We start from the raw sequence: 19,753 nt of genomic DNA on the forward strand, positions 1-19,753 counted from the left end.
GGTTGTCCAGCAGCTGAATAGCAGCTGAATTCAGGCACAAGGGGTGAAAGACAACTGGAATCATTAACTTCTTCAGCCCTCCTACAGCCATTCCCATTTATAATTCAGAGCCCTCAAGAGTAGGACTGTAAGGAGATTTATCACGTGATTATCTTCAGTGAGTGTTACTTTGAAGGCAGTGTCTGGAAGGACTTTTACTGAATGCTAAATTCCCGAACTTGCCTCTCCCAAACCTTGGTTAAACTCTTGCTGCTATGATCATAATTTAGCAGCCTAGCTAAGAGTTAGCATAACTAACGTAACTTCCTTCAGTTCCTAAATCCGGGCAAAGGTATTCTTAAAACAGCTCTTTGAAAAACACGATCTGCTGAAAGGCTGTATCAGATGGTACAGTCAGGAACCTCTGTGAGGCACAGCCCCAGTCACAGCATCATGGCTACTGATGAATCCAGTCTCTGCACGTGTTGTTAGAACGTGTTAAATTCTGCTATCTAATAACTTATAGCAATTAACCAATTGACTGCACAATACTGTTTCTAGCCATGGACTAACAAATAAACCAAGTACATTCTGCCCAGGTGGAATGAACTTTGAATCTTAGAATCATAGAATCATTTAGGTTGGAAAAGACGTTGAAGATCATTGAGTCTAACCATTAACACTGCCAAGTCCACCACTAAACCATGTCCCTAAGCACCACACCTACACGTCTTTTAAATACCTCCAGGGATGGTGACTCAACCACTTCCCTGGGCAGCCTGTTCCAGTGCTTCACAACCCTTTTGGTGAAGAAATTTTTCCTAATATCCAACCTAAACCTCTCCTGATGCAACTTGAGGCCATTTCCTCTCGTCCTATGACTTATTACTTGGGAGAAGAGACCGACACCCATCTTGCTACAACCTCCTTTCAGGTAGTTGTAGAGAGCGATAAGGTCTCCCCTCAGCCTCCTTTTCTCCAGGCTAAACAACCCCAGTTCCCTCAGCCGCTCCTCATAGGACTTGTGCTCTAGACCCTTCACAAGCTTCGTTGCCCTTCTTTGGACACGCTCCAGCACCTCAATGTCTTTCTTGTAGTGAGGGACCCAAAAGTGAACACAGTATTCGAGGTGCGGCCTCACCAGTGCGGAGTACAAGGGGACAATCACTTCCCTAGTCCTGCTGGCCACGCTATTCCTGATACAAGCCAGGATGCTGTTGGCCTTGATGACTTTTAATTCACTTTCCTTCAATTAATGTATAAATGATGATTAACATCTTATGCAGATGTTTTACTTTTTACCTCCTCCTTCTAGGTAATAATTTGAGAGTGGTTTCTCTCGCCTCTTCCAGGCTTAGGCAGGCTGATCCTCCTCTTTTTATGCTGTTTCCACTTTGTTTGACAGGACAGGGTTTTCTGCTCTTTAATGACCTAATTTGGAAATTGATACCTGAGACAAAACTAGATGTTTCTAATCAGCTAGACACAGTGTGAAATGGAAGAGATGTGTCGTCCTTGTACGTTACACATTAGAATTGATCAGCTTCATTACTCAGTGTTTATGAATCAAAGCTTCCACACTTTGACCCCAACAACGCTTGGACTGCCTGAATACACTTATGTGAAAATTCCTGGCAGGATGTAAAAATTGTACCAGATGTGACTCAAAAAATAATTTCCCCTCCATTTGCAGGCAGTTAAAGACATTTCAGTAATGTTTATTACACTGTTGGAAAGATCCTGCGTAATCCTGTATAATCTGACCAAAAACACCATTGAAGATTGGTAAAATGTCACTATATCTTACTCTGACAAATATATAAATTTAAATTTACTTAAAAAAATTTTAATGTAAATACCATGTTAGCCTTAAATTTTAGGTGTCCCATCATCCATTTTACAATCAAACCAATATGTCATTAGCTTGTGAATGAAAAGCATATTTTACTGTTAATTGCTCCTTACTTTTACGATTAGACAATGTTCCAGTATGCCTCAAAACCTAGGTAAAGGTAAATCTTAATAGAATGATTACTATTATGTGTGACTTCAGATAGGAGCCAATATTAATCTCATTTATGTGACTATATAAAGTACGGTTGTCATACCATGCATAGGTCTATGTGCATTTGAATTAACAGGATTTGCTGTAGGGAAAGGTGCTTACCTTGTGCCAGCTCTTGGTCTTATCAAGCCTTTCTCTGAGCTTATTTAAATCACTAAAATAGAACAAAGCAAAACCAGCCAAAAAGGGGTAGTTTTCTGTGGAGCTGGTAAATTGAGTGGGCTTGGAGAAGGATCTTGTGAGTGCCAGAGTTGGTGCAAGTATGGGGCAGAGCCTTACAGCTGGCAATGAGGGCACAAGGAGAAGGAAATGGTAATGGTGGACTGGGAGTGAGATCTCACCCTTTTAGTAGCAGTGAGGTGCTGGATGGGCTCAGCTAGCCACGGAACTATACCCAAAATGTCAGCATAGTTTAATCCAGGTGTAAAAGAGAATTTCACTTCACAGTAGGTTAATGGCTTGTTAATTTAGTTAAGTACTGTGGTAGTTATTAGTCCAGGGAGAACACGGTTAACCACTGAATAAAAAAATCCTCTGCTCTTGAAATTTTCATGGATTCTTTTTTTTTTCTCTTTTTTTTTTTTTTAATTCTGCCTTACTACAGCTTATCCATTATACTCTGGCTACAGTCTGCATTGTGACTGAGACAGACCATGAAAATGCTATAATCAGCTAACAGAATCACAAGACTGGTCTACAGTCACAAATGGATACAAGCTTGGGATTTATATTTAGCTATAGTGATAGTGCAGTTTGCAATTTAGGGTGGGCATTCCCGATCCACCTTTAAATTAGCTAATCTTGCTAATGGAAAATGTCTAGTCACTACAACACTGTGCTTGGCACAAGGTAATTTACTTTTTGCCATCATGGTCAGACTGTTTCCACTGCGCCAGCAGTGTATGTGTATGCAGATTACTCTGTAGACACATCCACCATCTACTTAGGAATCCTATTTTCCTTTTGTGAACATATGCTAACCTTTATGCATGGTTAGCAAAATGCGAACCTTTTAGAAAGAGAGTGTAACAGTTAAGAATTCATTGCATAGCAAGAATGTGACACCTAGTGGATACACGACATAGAGGAAATGTGACGGTCCCATCAAGGAATATTGACATTCAATGACCCTATCCAGTAGAACAAGTAATTTGATACCAGAAAAGACATTGATCTTGAATGACTCTATGCACGAAGCCAAAGTAATTGGATAATGGCAAGTCCCCACTGAAAGCTCAGAAGTGATGAAGGTGTCAGAGATTGTTTTAAAAGGAATTTTTTTTAAACCACTGGCAGAATGAAGATGTCAGGCCAAGGCGGCCATAGGGTTCCTAAAAGACAGAGACCAAAGCCCATGAAGGCATTGTGGATACTCATAAGATGCATTGGAAGTGGAGACTTCCAACATGCAAAACACAAGAATAAAGTGTATCTAAAAAACCCCTTTTGTTAAACCCATGTCTCTGTTATTGCCACATTAACTCTTCAGGAAGTGAGAGTTTTCACAGTCAGAGACACTCAGTGGTGAATAACTATATGGTTAGGCCACTGGGAGCTGGACAAGACTGAGACACAGTTTAAGAAGCCTGACTAATACATTCTGCTCAAACTAGCTGATACAGACTGCGTCTGTCTGCTACTCCCGACTGCAGCCTGTAGTACTGGAATTTCAAGTATTCACGTATCTCCATTTTCCGGGGTGCCCTAGTCCCTCACTGCTTCATGGGCTATAAATAATAGAAAAACTCATCACCAGAAACTGGTGTTTTATACTGGCTACAGAATACAAACCAAACTCTTCACTGTAAAATTTACAAGTTTTAAATCTGTATGTATTTCCAAATATGCTGAAAAGTGCATGTTGAATAATAGCCAGATGCTAGAGAAAGGATAAAGCTTACCCTCTGGCAGCTGTTGTGTTCTGTATGGGGCCTATACATTGGCTCTAAAAAACCTCTAACACGGGGGGCTTTTTCATGCAGTCAGTTCCCAGTTACAGTGGGTAAGTCAAAATGAAGTTGCCTTGCAGCCAGCTGGTTTGCACCAGTCTCATCTTACCTGGTAAGCCATTATGAATCCACTCTTAGTAGCTCAGAGCCATTTGCTGTTAGGCAATGTGGTGTGCACCTACTTGGCATAAACCACCGGGGAAAACTGTGCAACTCCCAGCCGGTGCCTTTCAAACTGTGAGGGACAGTTTCTGTAATTGTTCTAGATCTGTATGCACTGTTCACATCTGTAGGTTCACCTAATTTGCAAGAAACACTGAGTGCCCTAATATTGTCCAAAACAAAAAATATTCAGAGAACTTGGTTTAAAACGCCCTCACACAAGCCCAGCAGGGGAGCGTGCTTTGCTAGCCAGCCTCTTCTTCAGCCCTCCCTGCTCTGCAGTCACGTTGCTCTTCTCAGCTACGAATGGACGTGTGGAATTACATTCTCTACAAAAATCTTGGTATCGAAGTGCAAAAATGTCCTCTTTTGCCTGCAGAACATGATATTTAGACATAAAACTAACACAGGCTGAAGTGCAGGGTTTTTAGCTCGAGCTCCAGAAGATTTGGCCTGACAGGAGACAGCCTAGGAAGGTGCAAAAAAAAAAAAAAGAGGATGAAGCGAGAGCTCACGGTCCATACCACTGTTGATAAAACACTGTCATAAAAAGTATTTTGAAAGCATTATAGCACGAGGGAGGGAGGGACGGACAGACAGACGCCACCAGCCCAGACCACAGCCGCCACCCACCCCGCCCCAACGGTCGAGGCCTCGCCTCAGCTGTGCCGCGCTGGCCCCGTGAGCACGCGAACGGGGCGGGGCAGCACCGCCTCCGGCCAATGGGAGGAGAAGACCAGCCGCGGCAGGCGGGGCCACGGGGCGGAGGGGCGTGGCCAGAGGCAGGGGGTGGGCGGTGGCACGTTGGGCCGCCCCAGCGCCCCTCCTGCCAGTGCCGGCTGCCCGCCGCCGCAGCCCGCCTCCCGCCCTGCCCTGCGGATGTGGAGCCGGCAGCCGGCGGTGAGTGGGGAGTGGGCGGCCGTCACCCAGCGGGAAGGGGCTCTCGCTGCCTGCGCCGCCGCCGTGAGGGGAGGAGCCTTCCTCCTTCCCGCCCACCCCGGCCTTCCCTGCCATGGCGCGGGGCCAGCGCCGAGCCGCCCCTCACCGCCCAGGCACGCTCGCCCGGCGGCGTTCACAAGAACAGGGAGGATGCCGGGGCCGCGGGCTCCGGGCCGGGCCTGGAATGGGCTCAGCCGCGGGGCCCGGCCTGTTCCCGGCGCGGTGCCCGCCAAAGCTGTGGGCAGCCCTCCCCTCACGCGGCCACGGTGGGCTCCGGGGCGGCGGCGGGGGTCAGGGGCGGTGCTCGCTGGCGGAGCGCGGCCTGGCGTGAGGGAGTGAGTCACCGGCCGATCGTTCGGTCGTTCGGTTCCTATAAAAGGAGAGCGAGGCGCAGCCTGGCGGTGGGAGGGCGCCGTTATGGGTCGCCTCAGGGCGGTCACGGGGAGGGGCGCTGCCGCTTCTGCCTGCCCGGGGACGCCGGGCAGCGAGGCAGCCGGGCAGCGAGTCTGCCGCCGCTCTGCGCGGCCACCGTGCGAGCCGTCCCTCGGAAAGGGGCTGCAGCTCTCTCTGCTCTGAGGAGTGCGGTGGCTTGGAGACCGCCCTGGGCGGCCACCCAACGGCTTCGTGAGTGGGAAGTGGACTGTGGGGGTTAGAAGTCCTTTTGTCTCTGTTCCCCACGCTTCTGGGTCTGTCATAAGTTACGCTGTGCAGAGGTGTGAAAGAAGAGGCCAAGTTACATGCCACAGGGGCTGCGCTAGGCGTTGAACTAGCTGCTCCGTGGTACAGGAAGTCACAAACGCAAGTTGGAAGAGTGCTTCAGCCCTGTTCTAGTTTTCACTGGTAATAAGTCTAAGAATATAAAATCTTACTTAGTCACCATGCCAAGCACAGTGATTCTGAATAAATGACAGGAGCCAAGTTTACTGAGTAGCATGGGGTTTGTACAAAGGCTGTTTGCAGAAGATAACTGCTCTGTGAAGTGATATTGTTAACTAGTAATATTTAATAATTATCTAGTGCTTTTCATTTTTTAAATTCGTTAGAAATTGCAATATGAACAATGTGGCAGGCATTATCTTTTAAAAAAAAATAAAACTGATTATGGAAAGTGATGCAATAAGGTGGAGTGACTTGTCAAGACAGTGTAGTCAATCATTGACGATCACAGTTATAGTGCCTTATCCCGGATTATGTTTTCCTTTGTTTTGATTCATTCCGCTTGTGCAGATTTGCATCTGAAATGTTTTAAAATACTTTATTAATCTAGCATATTTCTTTTAACGACATATGCACTTGGGTTCAGAGCTGTAAATCTGAATGCTGCAGAATTGTGTGCATGAGAACTGGCAAGTGAAACTAAATGAAAACCCCATTGAAATTTGGCTCGAAAGCTTTTTTTGCCAGTCAAAAGCAAATAGACTTGTTTATTATGATATGCATATGTTTATAGTATAAGTGTATTTTGTAGGATAATTTATATGAAATACTGGAGATTGTGATTCCTCTGTGAATCACACAAGTATAACTGTCATAAAAGCTGAACTGCATCCTTAGAGCAACTTAGAAATTAAGTAATTTCAGTCTTTGAATAGGAGAGGGAAAACTGCTTAAAGACAGTGGGTAAAATCCTTTCTTCAGTGAAGTTAATAGCAAAAAAAAACCCAAACCACCAAACCTCCCCCTCAGTTTTAAATTCAGTAAATTCAGTCTGTGATAGTTTTTTTGGTTGTTTATTTTTTTAATTATTTTTTTTTAACTGAATAGGTTAGTTACCAGATTTATCTTTTTATATCAACACCTCTAAGTTGCTTTATGAAGCATGATATAATGATCTCTGTAGAATCATTTATATAAAAGTTGAAGGCACAATGTCAACAAGACAAGAGGAGCAGCTGAAGGAACTGGGGTTGTTTAGCCTGGAGAAGAGGAGGCTGAGGGGAGACCTTATTGCTCTCTACAACTCCCTGAAAGGAGGTTGTAGCGAGGTGGGTGTCGGTCTCTTCTCCCAAGTAACAAGTGATAGGACGAGAGGAAATGGCCTCAAGTTGCACCAGGGGAGGTTTAGATTGGATATTAGGAAAGATTTCTTCACCAAAAGGGTTGTGAAGCACTGGAACAGGCTGCCCAGGGAAGTGGTTGAGTCGCCATCCCTGGAGGTATTTAAAAGACGTGTAGGTGTGGTGCTTAGGGACATGGTTTAGTGGTGGACTTGGCAGTGTTAATGGTTGGACTCGATGATCTTCAAGGTCTTTTCCAACCTAAATGATTCTGTGATTCTATAAGGGTTCTTATTTCTATAAGTGATTCACTTAATTTGGATTATTTACATATAAAGCTATGCTGATGCTCAATACTTTGCAGCTGGACTTTGTCACAGAACACTTGGTTTATATCTTTCAACCAGTCATTTAAGTGCTTTGTGCATAATTTACCTATCTGTATGATAGGTGTCCTGCTCACCTACCCGAGGTGGTATAAGTTTCCTTGGTATGGTTAAAGCTTCACAAGATTAACTGAGAAGGTTCCTCCTTAAATGTATAATATGTTTGCACACTCTTACCAGGAGAAGCTTATTGGTTTTAGATATCTGTTTGACTACTTTTCTCTTCTGTTAATGTTTTCATTTGCTGACAAATACACTGTAAGTTGCAAGCTGTTGTTTTTGATGATGGTTTCTCCTTATTACTTTGGTTTAATTTATTTGTTTGCTTTCTCATCACTACTGCTTTGCTATACACAGCAACAACAATTTTCCTACTTAGAGAGTAGGACATAAATGCAACCAAAGACTGGTAGCATCTTGCCAAGTGACAAATGGAGAGGTTACTGAAACTGCTCTTTTCAGTAGGTCCACAGAAATGGGCACCTGCCACTTTGCTAAGCACAGAAATATGTAACTCACTATAGTAAAGTTTTGTGGTTTTTAGATTGATACCAAATATTTTTTTAACACTGGCATTTTTGTTTTGTTTTTGTACTTAGCAAGCTCTCAAAAGATGGCGGAAAGCTGGTCTTTCTTGGATACTTTTGAGCCTAACTTCACACCTCTGGTAGTAATTGAGCTTGCAAAAGGCACAAAAGAGGAAACCATAGAATGGTTCACTAAACGAATTGTGGACAAAAAAGCAAACGGAGGTGAGTACAGCATGACCTTCTGTAACACTTGGAAATCAAATTGGCTGTCATCATAAGATGAAGACATACAGAAAATAAGTTTTTGTAATTTGTGGTTTAATTATTGTTTAGCCAATCCCACTCCATTTTGCATTTTTGAAGTCACTTAATTTTATCTAAGAGTAGAGCTTTGTGCTGGGGTCATGAAAATGTAATAACTGAACCCTGTTAATCCAGTTATTAATGAAAATACTGGCTTAAGGACACACACTTGTTGAAGTCTAGAATCCTTCCATTTTTGTGGTGAAACCCTGATAACCTGTCTTTCAACATAGTTTTGATACCAGTTTTTATATCGTCTAGAGCATGTTTCTCTTGTTGCTTATGAGAACGTTGTAAGCCTTGCCAAAATGAAGACGTATCACATCTACTATCCTGTCCACAAGACTTAGTACCATGTTGTAGAACAAAATTAAGTTAGCAGGAAGCAATTTAATCTTGATAAATTCATGTTGGATTTTAATTACATTTTTGCTAGCTTGTAGGCTCTTACAAAGACAACATTCCATTGCTTGTTTTAGTATACATCCAGGAATTGAAGTTAGGCTAATTAATTTGTAATTCCTTAGACTTTTTTTTACATTTTTTAGAAAGGCATTATTTATGGCTGTTGTAGCTTATATCTTATGGTCAGTAATATTTCCGTGGCTATTGGATTTGTGACTGCAAACTTGCTTTCAGGCCTCTGTTAGGTAAGTCAGGGATGTTTCTATTTCAAAAATCTAGTCTCCTTAAAAAGAGTGGGATTGTTTGCAGAACCACTGGTTGCTTACGTGATGTGAGCATGATAGGAGTAGATCCAAACTGTCCCCATTGTTCCAATTCACTATCTGTGAGTGCTTCCACAGAAACAGGGCTAAATCAGGGAGTGACCCTGCAAAATTCTGAACACCACACGTCAGGTCCTGTTGAAGCCTTAATTCTTTGTGTCCTTAAAAAGATGCAGCTTCAGTGCTCCTGATAACTAGGTCCAATATGATGGATGCTAAAATATGAGGGTTTTGAGATGTAATTTTTATGTATTTTCTTCCTTATTTTGTGTTTCTTTACTTTAAAGGTGCACAACTGCTGGTTAAACCATTGGTTACGGAAAATGGAGATGAAAATACTTATCTAGTTGGAGCATCCCACTTAAGGCTGTTGCTGGGAGCTGAAACTGTGGGTTTGGTGAAGGAATGTAATGATAACTCAATGAGGACTTTTACATACAGCAGTAGAAAAACTTTCAAAGACTTTGCAGGTAAGCAGTTTTAGGGGTCTTTGTCATTGCAAAGCTGTGGCTAAAGATTATAAGCAATTACACTACTAAATCTTTCACGGTCTTTCTATTCCTTGAAATGGTAACAGTGAACCGAAATAGGAAGAACAAGCCATGAAAAAAATACTCATTTTTTTGAATGAAAATTCAGATCATATAAAGAAATTAAATTTTTCTTTTTCACATGGCTTTCACTTCTTGCTTGTGTTTTACTTTATGCTTTTGTATGCTCCAAATAGTCTTTTATTTGTATGAAGGATTTTTATGGAAAGTAAAACAAGAAAAAATAGTTGATAAACATGAGTGCAGGGTTAACAATCAATGTTATGAATTAACATAGCAATTTAATTTCTGTAAGCCAGTTTTGAGGCTTATTATCTTATAATTAGCTGGAGAAAATAGAAACATTTTGCTCTATTATCTTTACACATCAAACAGAATTAAATAATTAAATTACACTACAGAGCCATTCAACAGAATTTGGGCATGATTAGCGAAATCATTCCTCTTCCTCTTTTATTCTGAGGAGGTGCCAACACAGTAACATTTTCTTTTAAATGTACTACCTGTAAGGTATTTAACCCCCCTACAGTGGCAAAACTCATTTTGCTGTCCAGGTAAATACTGGAGTTCCAGCTTAGTCTTGCTAATACTTTTCATGTGCCTGTTTTGGTGATGCCTTTCACATTTTCAATATAAAGGTTCTTGGGTCTGTCTGAAACAATAATAAAGTTGAGTTTTGTTTGTTTGACGCCAGTTTATTCAACACTGCTGCTGTGTGCAATAACTGTTGCAGTGTCTTTTCTTTTGTGACCTTGCTTTCCTGAAATTAGGAAGCCTTGAGAAGAATTGTCAGTTGCAAAGGGGCCATTTCTGTTTCTTTCATGCATTTACATTCTTAATGCTAATCTGACTGTCATTGCTAACAGATTCTCTAGTAGCAGCTGGAACTCCAACTAGTGTAAATCTAAAAGATAATTTTTGCTGTATCTCCTGTTTTTTTTGCTTTTTTAATATAATCTAAATTTTGTCCAGATCTGATCAGAGGATAAAATAGTGGACCATGCTTAGATGAGGTGAAAAATGTGTCATCTGCAAAAGAAACCTTGCAGCCTGTGTTGTCTTACTAATATTTCGAGTTCCCCAATTTAACTGATACTGTATTCTTATTCTTGGTATTAGAGATTTGTTGCTGTTTTAGCTTCTTACTTAGTGTATTTAGGGCCATCCCTATAGTTTCTTATTCCTAAGGGGAAAAAAATAATCAATTAGTCATTTTCTCAAGGAAATCAGACTCTGTTTCCTTGATGATAAATTGATGGGGTGGACAATAGGTTTGTTTCTGTAGCTCTTAAAAATTTGGGATTTTTAGAAAGGTTTCTTATTGTTTTACTTTATTTCAGTATTTTTATCAGAACTAATTGTCTGAAATGGCTTATCATTGTGTTGTATGGGCAATAAAGAGCAAGATACTGTGATATTTGGTGTGAAATGCTTACTGAAGAGGAGATTTGTCCTGACATCGTACTGTTTTTCGTTATAAAAATATTTCAGGAACTGTGTGGCGGAAAGGGGTATGGAGATTCTGTGAGACTGGCAAATAGTGGATGCCTAAGTAAGAGTCTTTCAGCAGGGCAAGAGTGTGTAGTACTTGCTGGTATACTATTCCAGCCTCCAGCAATTAGTACTTCAGGGGTGTCTGTCTCTTGAGTGATCTGTTCTCTTAGTTCACCTGGGTAGTCAAAAATGCAGTGGCCAACATGTGCCAGTTAGAGAAAACTTCTTCCCAAGATGTTTGTTTTAAAAAGTGGAGTTTTTGCTAATGGATGTTGGTTGGCAGTAATTGTCACAATTTTTTTTTTTGTGATTCTGGTCATTTTTGATAGTTATTTGCTGCCAGGGTTGTATTGCTATGCTGCACAATTTCATACTACCTTCTTTTTGATTTAGATGACAATCACAATTTCCTTACAATGGCAGAATGTCAGTATATCATCAAACATGAACTCGAAAATTTGAGAGCTAAAGATGAAAAAATGATCCCTGGATATCCTCAGGCAAAGCTGTATCCAGGAAAATCAATTGGTAAGCAATGTATTTTGTTGCCTGTAACTCACTATGTTGATATAGGATAGTGTTCATGGTGAAAAAAACTTAATTTTCCTGCAATGAAGAGAAATCCTTTGGACATTAAAGTCCTACTGTTTTTAATCAGCTTTGTTTTCTCACCACTCCACAGTGATAGGACAAGAGGCAATGGATGCACAGTGCAACAAGAGAAGTTCTGAATAGACACTGAGAAAATGTTTTTCACAATGAGGGTAATCAAACATTGGAACAGGATTTTAGAGAGATTGTGGTAACTCTGTCCTGGGAGACTTTTAGATCTTCACTAGACAAGGCCCTGAGCAGCCTGATTTAAGCTGCACCTACTTTGAGCAGGAAGTTGGACCAGATGACTTCCAGAGGGCCTTCCATCCAGAGTCTTTCTGTGAGGCTGAGACTCTGGCCTTATGTTCTTTTCAGTTGAATAATTTTCATGTGTATTGATGTCATCCATTATTTTTATAATTAGTAGCAAAAATATTTGTTTTTAAAAAATTACATAATTATATACTTGGATTGTGTCTGTATAAAAATATTGGAATGAGTAACAGTGTTCCAGAGCTATAAATTTCACAATATGAAGGAAGTAAGTTTTATTTCATTCATTTGATTTCATTTATCTTTCTCTTTGCTTCAAGAGCTCTTCCTTTTCATGGGAGAAAGAAGCAATGAGATCTAGTGCTATTTTTATGGTAGCTGGAACTAGTTCATTGGCAGAGATGCTACAGTTTCTTAGGAGAATTTATCTTAATATTTGTATGTCCTTTTAATAACAAGTGTCTTTATTCATTAGCGTTGATCATCAAAGAAAGAGATTTGTGTATATCAGTGGTTCGAGAAATGTAAATAAATGTAGATGTCAGATGAGTTTACACTGGTAATTTTTTATATAGCTAAGGTATTTTTCTAGTTGTGTCATGTAGCTGCCGATGGGAAATGGTAAAAAAGCTATCACACAACTTTCACTGCCTCCCCTCTCCTGTTTTTGAATTTATCTTCTTTTTAAATATTTCTATGGTTGTAACTTCAAGAGCAGTTTAATTGTTTATCCACACAGGTAGTATTGCTTTCCATAACAAAGTTAAATACAAATTGTGAAATATTTGGTTTGTTTGCAATGAAGATGTGTTGTAATTTATGAATTAGTGTAAACTGATGATTCAAAAATGTCTTTAGTATAATTAATATATAATTAATACAACAATGGCTCTTCAATTTAGTGTTTTGTTTTGGTTTTGGTATGTCAGTTTGATTTGTTATGCCTTTCTTTGCTCAAATGCAAGAGCCAGACCTTATCCCACAAAGCTACACGTGGCATTTCAGTTCTGACCTGTAGCACTTTTTGTTATTCAAGCTGCAACTGATTATATTGCAAACCTATGGAATAATTAATAGATGTAAAAAGGTTACTCCTTCTCTTCCAGTAGACAGCACAGTCTTTGTAGGAATAGGTAGCACTGCTCTCTATAATGAATAATTTTTAACTAACCTGCAGACTATTTATTTTTAGGATTTAAATGCTAGATTTATGTCAAAGGAACTTTAGGCTTGCTAAGTGCATAACGTAACCTGTTTGCTTATATCAACTTCACTGTCCTTTGAAGGAGTACTAGGTACCTTCTTTTTTCCTTTTTCCTTCAAGTGAGAAGATTATTGACCAGTGGTATTCTAGTTCAGATTTTCCCACTGCATGATAGAGAAGAATTGAAAAAGCTCCGTCACAGCTGGTATGGCCGAGTGAAAGTTGGCTATCAACCTTTAGGTATGTGAACACTTACTCCACTACAAATAAAGTGCAGGGTTTCTTCTGGAGAAGTTTTCTCTTCAGTTTGTGTGAGAAGACCAAGGGTCCTTCCTAACTTCTACTCTAGCATTTAGCCTCTATTAGAAGTGAAACTCCTGTATGGAAGGTAAGTATTATACCAAGAAGTCTGTTGTTTCACTAAGGGTTTACCTTTTCACACTCACAATTACCCATTGCAGTTCACCTCCTCTAACATTACCTTTCTGCCCAAGTTGTTTTGTTGGCCACTGTGAACCGAAGTCTTTGTTTTACTCAGCCTTGCTTTTACTGGTCTTGGAATCAACAGAGTGACTCAGGCTCTGGTTAAGGAAGCATCCACACTTGCTGACGTGCACAGTTGAGGTCTCTCCATTGAATTATCTTTTGATTCTAAGATGGCTGTAGGATAATCTTCTGCTATAATGACTCGCACTACAACTGTTCTGAAGCGCTGGGTGTGCAGGCTGCTGTCTCTTGATTTTCTTTCTCGTGGCTGCAGGAGTTCTGTATATAGGCCTTTGGTCATAGTTTCCAAGTTGGAGCTGGGGGGCAGTTCAAAGGCTCGGCATTTGTGCTGTGATCATCTAGCATAGAGTCTTGAAATTAGACCACCGCTGTTTTACCATTTGGGCAAGTTTTTCCTCTTTAAGCATTTCCTGTGTACCCTCTTGAAACAGTTGAAGACTTGTGAAATTGGTGGCTCAGAGTATGCAGGTTCAGCGTCTGCAAGCTTCCATGTAACAACAGTCTGCACATCACAAATTCTCCCTACTCATCAGTAAAGCAGTAATGGACCAAGCCAAGACTGTTTTCTCAAACTGACTCTTGACAGGAAAACTCCTCAATGTCTGGAATTCTCAAAGCCATTTTGAGTTGTAGGCATGTCAAAAGTGTGTTTACAAGTGTTTGGTTTAAATTCATTGTCCGTATGAAGACTGTATGTTGTTGCGTGCCAGTGTCTCGAGTATATTTTACACACTGAATAAGCTTAAAATGAAAATAATTTTTAGTCTGACAATGTGGAAAGTTAAGTTCTGTATTCTAAACTGTAAACTTTACTTAAAAATAAGAAAATAAACATTTGGGAGTTTGCCTGATTATTAATCTCTGGGTCTTGCAGTTGCTTGAGATTCTTTCCTGAGCTACAGGAAGTTAAAGATTTGGCTCAATAACGCCTGCCTCCAGAGTATTGTGTTAGGCGTCTTATTGTGTGCTTGTCTTTTGTTTATCCAGGAGAGGGTTTTTTTTTTGACTAACGTTGAATATACACAAAATTTCAAAGTAAATCCCAGGAACCCTGTTATGTATGTACTAATTTAGGGGTGTCTTTCACATTGTGTGTTTGGAGTGTGAAATGATGTTAATGACCTACACTTGAACTTATTAATAAATTTTTGATTGAGAGGGATGTTGGAGTGCTGATTCTTCTGTCTGTTTGCCTTTTCTTCTTGCTTTCAGAGACTTACCCGATTGGCAGTTGTGAACTTCTGCTGCAGTGTTTTGTAAACCATAGGCCATAAGAATATTCTGGTATTGCACATGAGGTTTTGATGTGCTAGTGCTTTATAGAGAGTACATTTACAGTGTCAATTCAGAGGTCATGATGTCATGACGGTTTTGTTAAGCTGGTGAATACATAGCAGTGGCATGCAAGCGATCTGGTCTTCCAAGCAGGCAAAGATAAAACAGATTTCAGCATTCTAAACTTGGTTTGCTGGGCATTTCTGTATCTTACTATGTGGTGGCATTTCTAGATTATACTGAATAATACTCCTACATTTTTTTGTTAGTAATAGGATAAGTGAAATCTTGTCTTCCTTGGAGGTAATACATCTGTCATAAAATACATCCATTAGTAGTGCACTTTTCAAGTCTTTATAACACCTGAGCAGACAACTTTGAGTACAGCAAGTGTGTATTTCATGTATCAGTTGCCGGCTGAAGGGAATGTCTCAGCCTGTAGGTGTGCTATCTGACATGTTTAAGATTTAAGATTTCAATATACCTTTCCATCTATTCCTTTAGTTCCTTGAGGGCTGGCAAAGCACAACTAGTCCTCTTTGGCAGTGAGCAGGCTGAAACAAATGTGTTTCCCAGGTGTATGCATGCCAGTGAGAAGCTTCAGAAGTTAGGTGTCACTTGCTGTTAAACTTTGTTTTTTATTATACCAAAGGTCTTCCGTGCCATCCTAGCCTTTCATTGATAGATTCTGTTTTCAAGAATGCTAGTGTTTTGGTTTTTTTTTTCTCCCCCTCTGGATATCTAATGTTGATATGGTATTGAGATATTTGACTTCCCTACCATCTGAATATATGTATATATGTTTATGTGTGTGCATATATATAACATAACAAAAAAAAATTCAAATAACCTTCTGAGCTTTTGGAACATGGGAGGAGGAACAAAAAAGCAATAATATTCATTGTGTTATTTAAAAAAAAAAAAGTGGGCCAAGGGATTCATGTAAAGTCAAGTTTGATATTATACTGACATCTGTGTTAGGTGTAGTCTTAATTGATTGATTTTTCTCTGCAGATGAGATACGCTGCTACTTTGGCGAAACCATTGCTCTCTACTTTGGCTTCTTAGAGTACTTCACGTTTGCTTTGATTCCAATGGCTGTCATTGGGATTCCTTATTATGTGTTTGCATGGGAAGACTATGACAAATACGTGATGTTTGCCACATTCAATCTGCTCTGGTCCACTGTGATACTGGAAGTTTGGAAGCGGATTTGCGCCATCATGACATACCGTTGGGGGACGCTGTTGATGAAACGACAGTTTGAAGAACCAAGACCAGGCTTCCATGGTGTCCTGGGTATCAATCCCGTCACTGGGAGGGAGGAACCAGTGTACTCAAGTATTAAGAGACAGATACGGATTTATCTGGTGTCCTTACCATTTGTGTGCCTTTGCCTCTACTTCTCACTGTACGTGATGATGATTTACTTTGACTTGGAACAGTGGGCTCTGGATTATCATGAAGAGAATGAGTCTAACTTCAGCAGTTTGATGCTGTTTGTGCCCAGTATCATATATGCTGTTGTGATTGAAATTATGAACCGTATCTATCGGTATGCTGCTGAATTCTTAACGTCATGGGGTAAGGAAGTTGTTTATTCTTGTTCCTTAAAGTTAGAATCCCAGATGTTTAGAATTTGTTTCTTTGTAGAATACATTACTGTGAGTTCTTGTTCAATGGAACGCTAAAAAAATTTCCTGAACTATATTTTTACTGTGGGATAAAAGAGATGGCCATTTTAATTCTTAGTTTATTTTACGTGTTCTGAGACTGCAGTGTCACACTTGGTTTAATTTGGTTTCAGTCTAGCATGCCCTCAGAAGGAGTGATTCTGCCTTCTTCCTCAGCCTCTCTCTGCCTTTGGTACAGAAGTCCCCCTTCCCTGATTTAGCTCTTTGGCTATATCAACCATAGTGCTGGCAAAAGTGGCGAGGTGAGATCGTGAGGATGGGAGCTCAGAGGTTGATGGTAGGAGGGACTGTCCTGGCAGCTTGCATCCACAACCTGGGTTTGCTGAATACATCTTAGTCTACTGATGAATCTGTGCAGAGGACAGAGGCACTGAGATAATGGAACAAAATCGAAACACATCAACTAAATGCCATATGAGAGTGTTTGAGTATGCTATGTATATAACAAAGACAGAGATTTCACATTCCTATCAAAATATTTTCCTCCGGGCACTCTCAGAAGAGGAGGAATGTTATAATAGATTGCCTTGTTTTCCCTGTGTATGTGACTTATTTAACAGATTCATCCTTATGTTTTGTAACCTAACATAAGGATAGTGAAATGTTAGTGTTTATTTTGAATTTTAGCACTTATACAGACATGTGCAGTCAATTTCAGACAAAGTTAATAGATGAAGCTAATGGGAAGTTAAGTATTTTGTGTAGCTCAATATGGCATACATTTACAGGACAGAATCTAGGTTACTAAAGCTGGAGGCCCAGAAAATTAACGTAAGAAACGTTAAGCAAAAGGGAGATTGATGCAGAAGACAGAATAAAAAGAGGCGTTGAAGTGGGGGTTGGTTATGCATGCTGAAACTATTTGCTCAGCAAATTTAACTTGACAGCAGCAATAGTAAAAGCAAGCAATTTCTTGATTTGTTTATGACTGTTCAAGGGTTTTATTTAAATAATGACTTTTAAATTCATGTATAGGTTTCAACTGACTGTTTTGTTTCATTTTTTTCACTATACTGCAAGAGAAAGCCTTTATGCAAAATGCCCAGTTGTGTTGATCAGGTAGACTAAAATGTCTTTAACAGGTAACCTAAGTTTTTTTAACCTGGATTTTTTTGGTTTTAAGCTGATGTTTCATATTCAGCAGCAATAGTATTTATGTAACTCACTACACTGGCAGCTTGTGCCTTTTCTGTGCTATCCAACGTGTTTATGCTGCCATGCTGTGAATAGGATGAAGAGCTCATCTGGTTGTCCTACCTCCCCTCCCACCTGGCATATTTTCAGCTAAGATCTGACTCAAACAGCTAAACTGGCAAAGGATAGGAAACAATCTGGGGTATTTTTAAGCACACCTCTTACACCTGTTTATTGTGAGAACTGATCTTTTAGTGAAAGCTAAAAGTAAAGATTGCATTCAGTCCCCTGAGTGCATCTTCCATGTGTCAGGCCCAACTTCACGCTCTGTCAGAGTAGAACTCTGCTATTCTGTCCTGAGCAAGGTCAGTAGGTGATGGTCTCTCCTTTCAGCCTTGTTGGCACAGCTTACGCTAGTGTGCTGCCTCCTCATTCAGTTACTGCTTAGCCAGGGCTTTAAAGGTACAATCTGACAAAATAGCAAAAAAAGAAAGGGAAATCTCCTATTCACTTCCCTTTCCTCCCCCTCTAGTAACCAGGTTTCCTCAAACATCAGCTTCTGACAGTTTATCTTGAATGAACTGAAAATCTTAATTTTAGAACGAGTAGTGCATCAGTTGAACTTCATGTACTCTGGTCCTGCTTTAGAGCTTAGGGTCTTATCTAAATTCCTTGGAGATGGATGGGAATATTTCTGTGAGCATTTACTGGTTTTGAGTCAAATCTGGTATTGTTGTTTTTCATAATATATTACAATTAGTTTTGCATTTGTTTTCACCAAAGAAAAGTCAATAACTAGGCATATTGTATTAAGCGTTAAGAATGATGGATGGATTTTCTGTTACAAAACAGCTCTTCTGAGAAAGAAAGATGTAAAAGGAAAAACCTTTGCAGTAGAAAAAATACTGGATTTGTAGCCAAAAATATATATGTCAATATTGTGCATCAAATTAGCTCTGTAGGTTAAGTGAGGTACTGGTACAGTATAAATTCTTTTTGCCATAATGTGTTGAAGGAACTATTCCCTCTAAACTATTAGTTAAGTAATTTTTAGGTGGAGGAAGAATGTCTGTTTACTCCTTGTATAACAATGTCTAGTATATAAGTGCTTCTGCTGTTTACTGATTAATAATTTTGTTGGTACTTTAGAAAATCACAGGCTGGAATCTTCATATCAGAATCACTTAATTCTGAAGGTTTTAGTGGTAAGTATGTACTATAAGCAGCTTTTAAGATTATTTTGAAAAAGAACTTGTCATGTGTTTTATTAGTGCTTTCCTAGCATTACCTTACTGACCTACAGTTTTGTTCAAGGCCAAATACTAGCACAAATACCAGAGTAAACAGGATTTCTGTTGTGGTTGCAGTAACTGCTAAGCTGTTTTAGGTGCCTCTTTTTATAGTGGAGAGTTGGGTTTTTATTTGTATTGATTTGTTCTTTCATTAGGATTCTGTATATATAAGTTTCTCTGTTAATTGATGTGGTCCTGTCTTCAACTGGGAACTACTCCTTTCACTTTTTGCAAGATTTTATGGTAAACCCATATTTTAAAAAGTTCATGTATTAACTTCCACCTGTACTAACATTGAGACAACCAGTCAGAGGAGGCTGGAGATGAATGTCCCATCAGTCTGCTCCTATGCAGTTTATAGTGTATACTGATCTATTTACTTTGTGGCTTTGAACAAGTAGCTTTTGTGTGTATGTATATATGTTTGGTTGCTCTTTTAGGTGTATATCCAGATGCAACCCTGATTCTAAGGAAGCGTACTCTAAATCTTGAATTCCCATATAAGATGTTCAGTAAAAGCAGTTGTAAAGATTAGCTTATTTTGAGACTTAATCTTTTTGTTTCCTTTTTGAAGAGATCGTTCAATTCGCCTCCTCCCCCCCAGCATGCTTTTTTATTGTTTGTTTTTTTTTTAATCTGCTTGTTATCCTGCTGTTACTGGTAACCTCTAGAGCTGAAACTCTTGTATGTATCATGT

The 19,753-nt window shown here is 39.9% G+C and overlaps 1 protein-coding gene across 3 annotated transcripts in view; it reads left to right on the plus strand.

The window, feature by feature from the left end:
* The first annotated feature begins 4,942 nt into the window (after positions 1–4,942).
* ANO10 (anoctamin 10) overlaps positions 4,943–19,753 on the plus strand; it is a 130,701-nt gene continuing 115,890 nt past the window's right edge. For 2 of the 3 annotated variants that reach the window (XM_075493235.1, XM_075493232.1), the window contains exons 1-7: positions 4,943–5,055; positions 8,077–8,229; positions 9,326–9,508; positions 11,477–11,611; positions 13,275–13,394; positions 15,951–16,520; positions 18,914–18,969. In XM_075493235.1, the coding sequence (XP_075349350.1) occupies positions 8,091–8,229; positions 9,326–9,508; positions 11,477–11,611; positions 13,275–13,394; positions 15,951–16,520; positions 18,914–18,969 (1,203 nt within the window). In that variant the 5' untranslated portion in view covers positions 4,943–5,055; positions 8,077–8,090. Of the gene's footprint in view, positions 5,056–5,569; positions 5,935–8,076; positions 8,230–9,325; positions 9,509–11,476; positions 11,612–13,274; positions 13,395–15,950; positions 16,521–18,913; positions 18,970–19,753 lie in introns of those variants that run through there. The other variant, XM_075493233.1, reaches the window with a different exon arrangement.

Source organism: Mycteria americana, chromosome 2 (genome assembly GCF_035582795.1).
Source record: "Mycteria americana isolate JAX WOST 10 ecotype Jacksonville Zoo and Gardens chromosome 2, USCA_MyAme_1.0, whole genome shotgun sequence".
In the NCBI taxonomy this organism is placed as follows: domain Eukaryota; kingdom Metazoa; phylum Chordata; class Aves; order Ciconiiformes; family Ciconiidae; genus Mycteria; species Mycteria americana.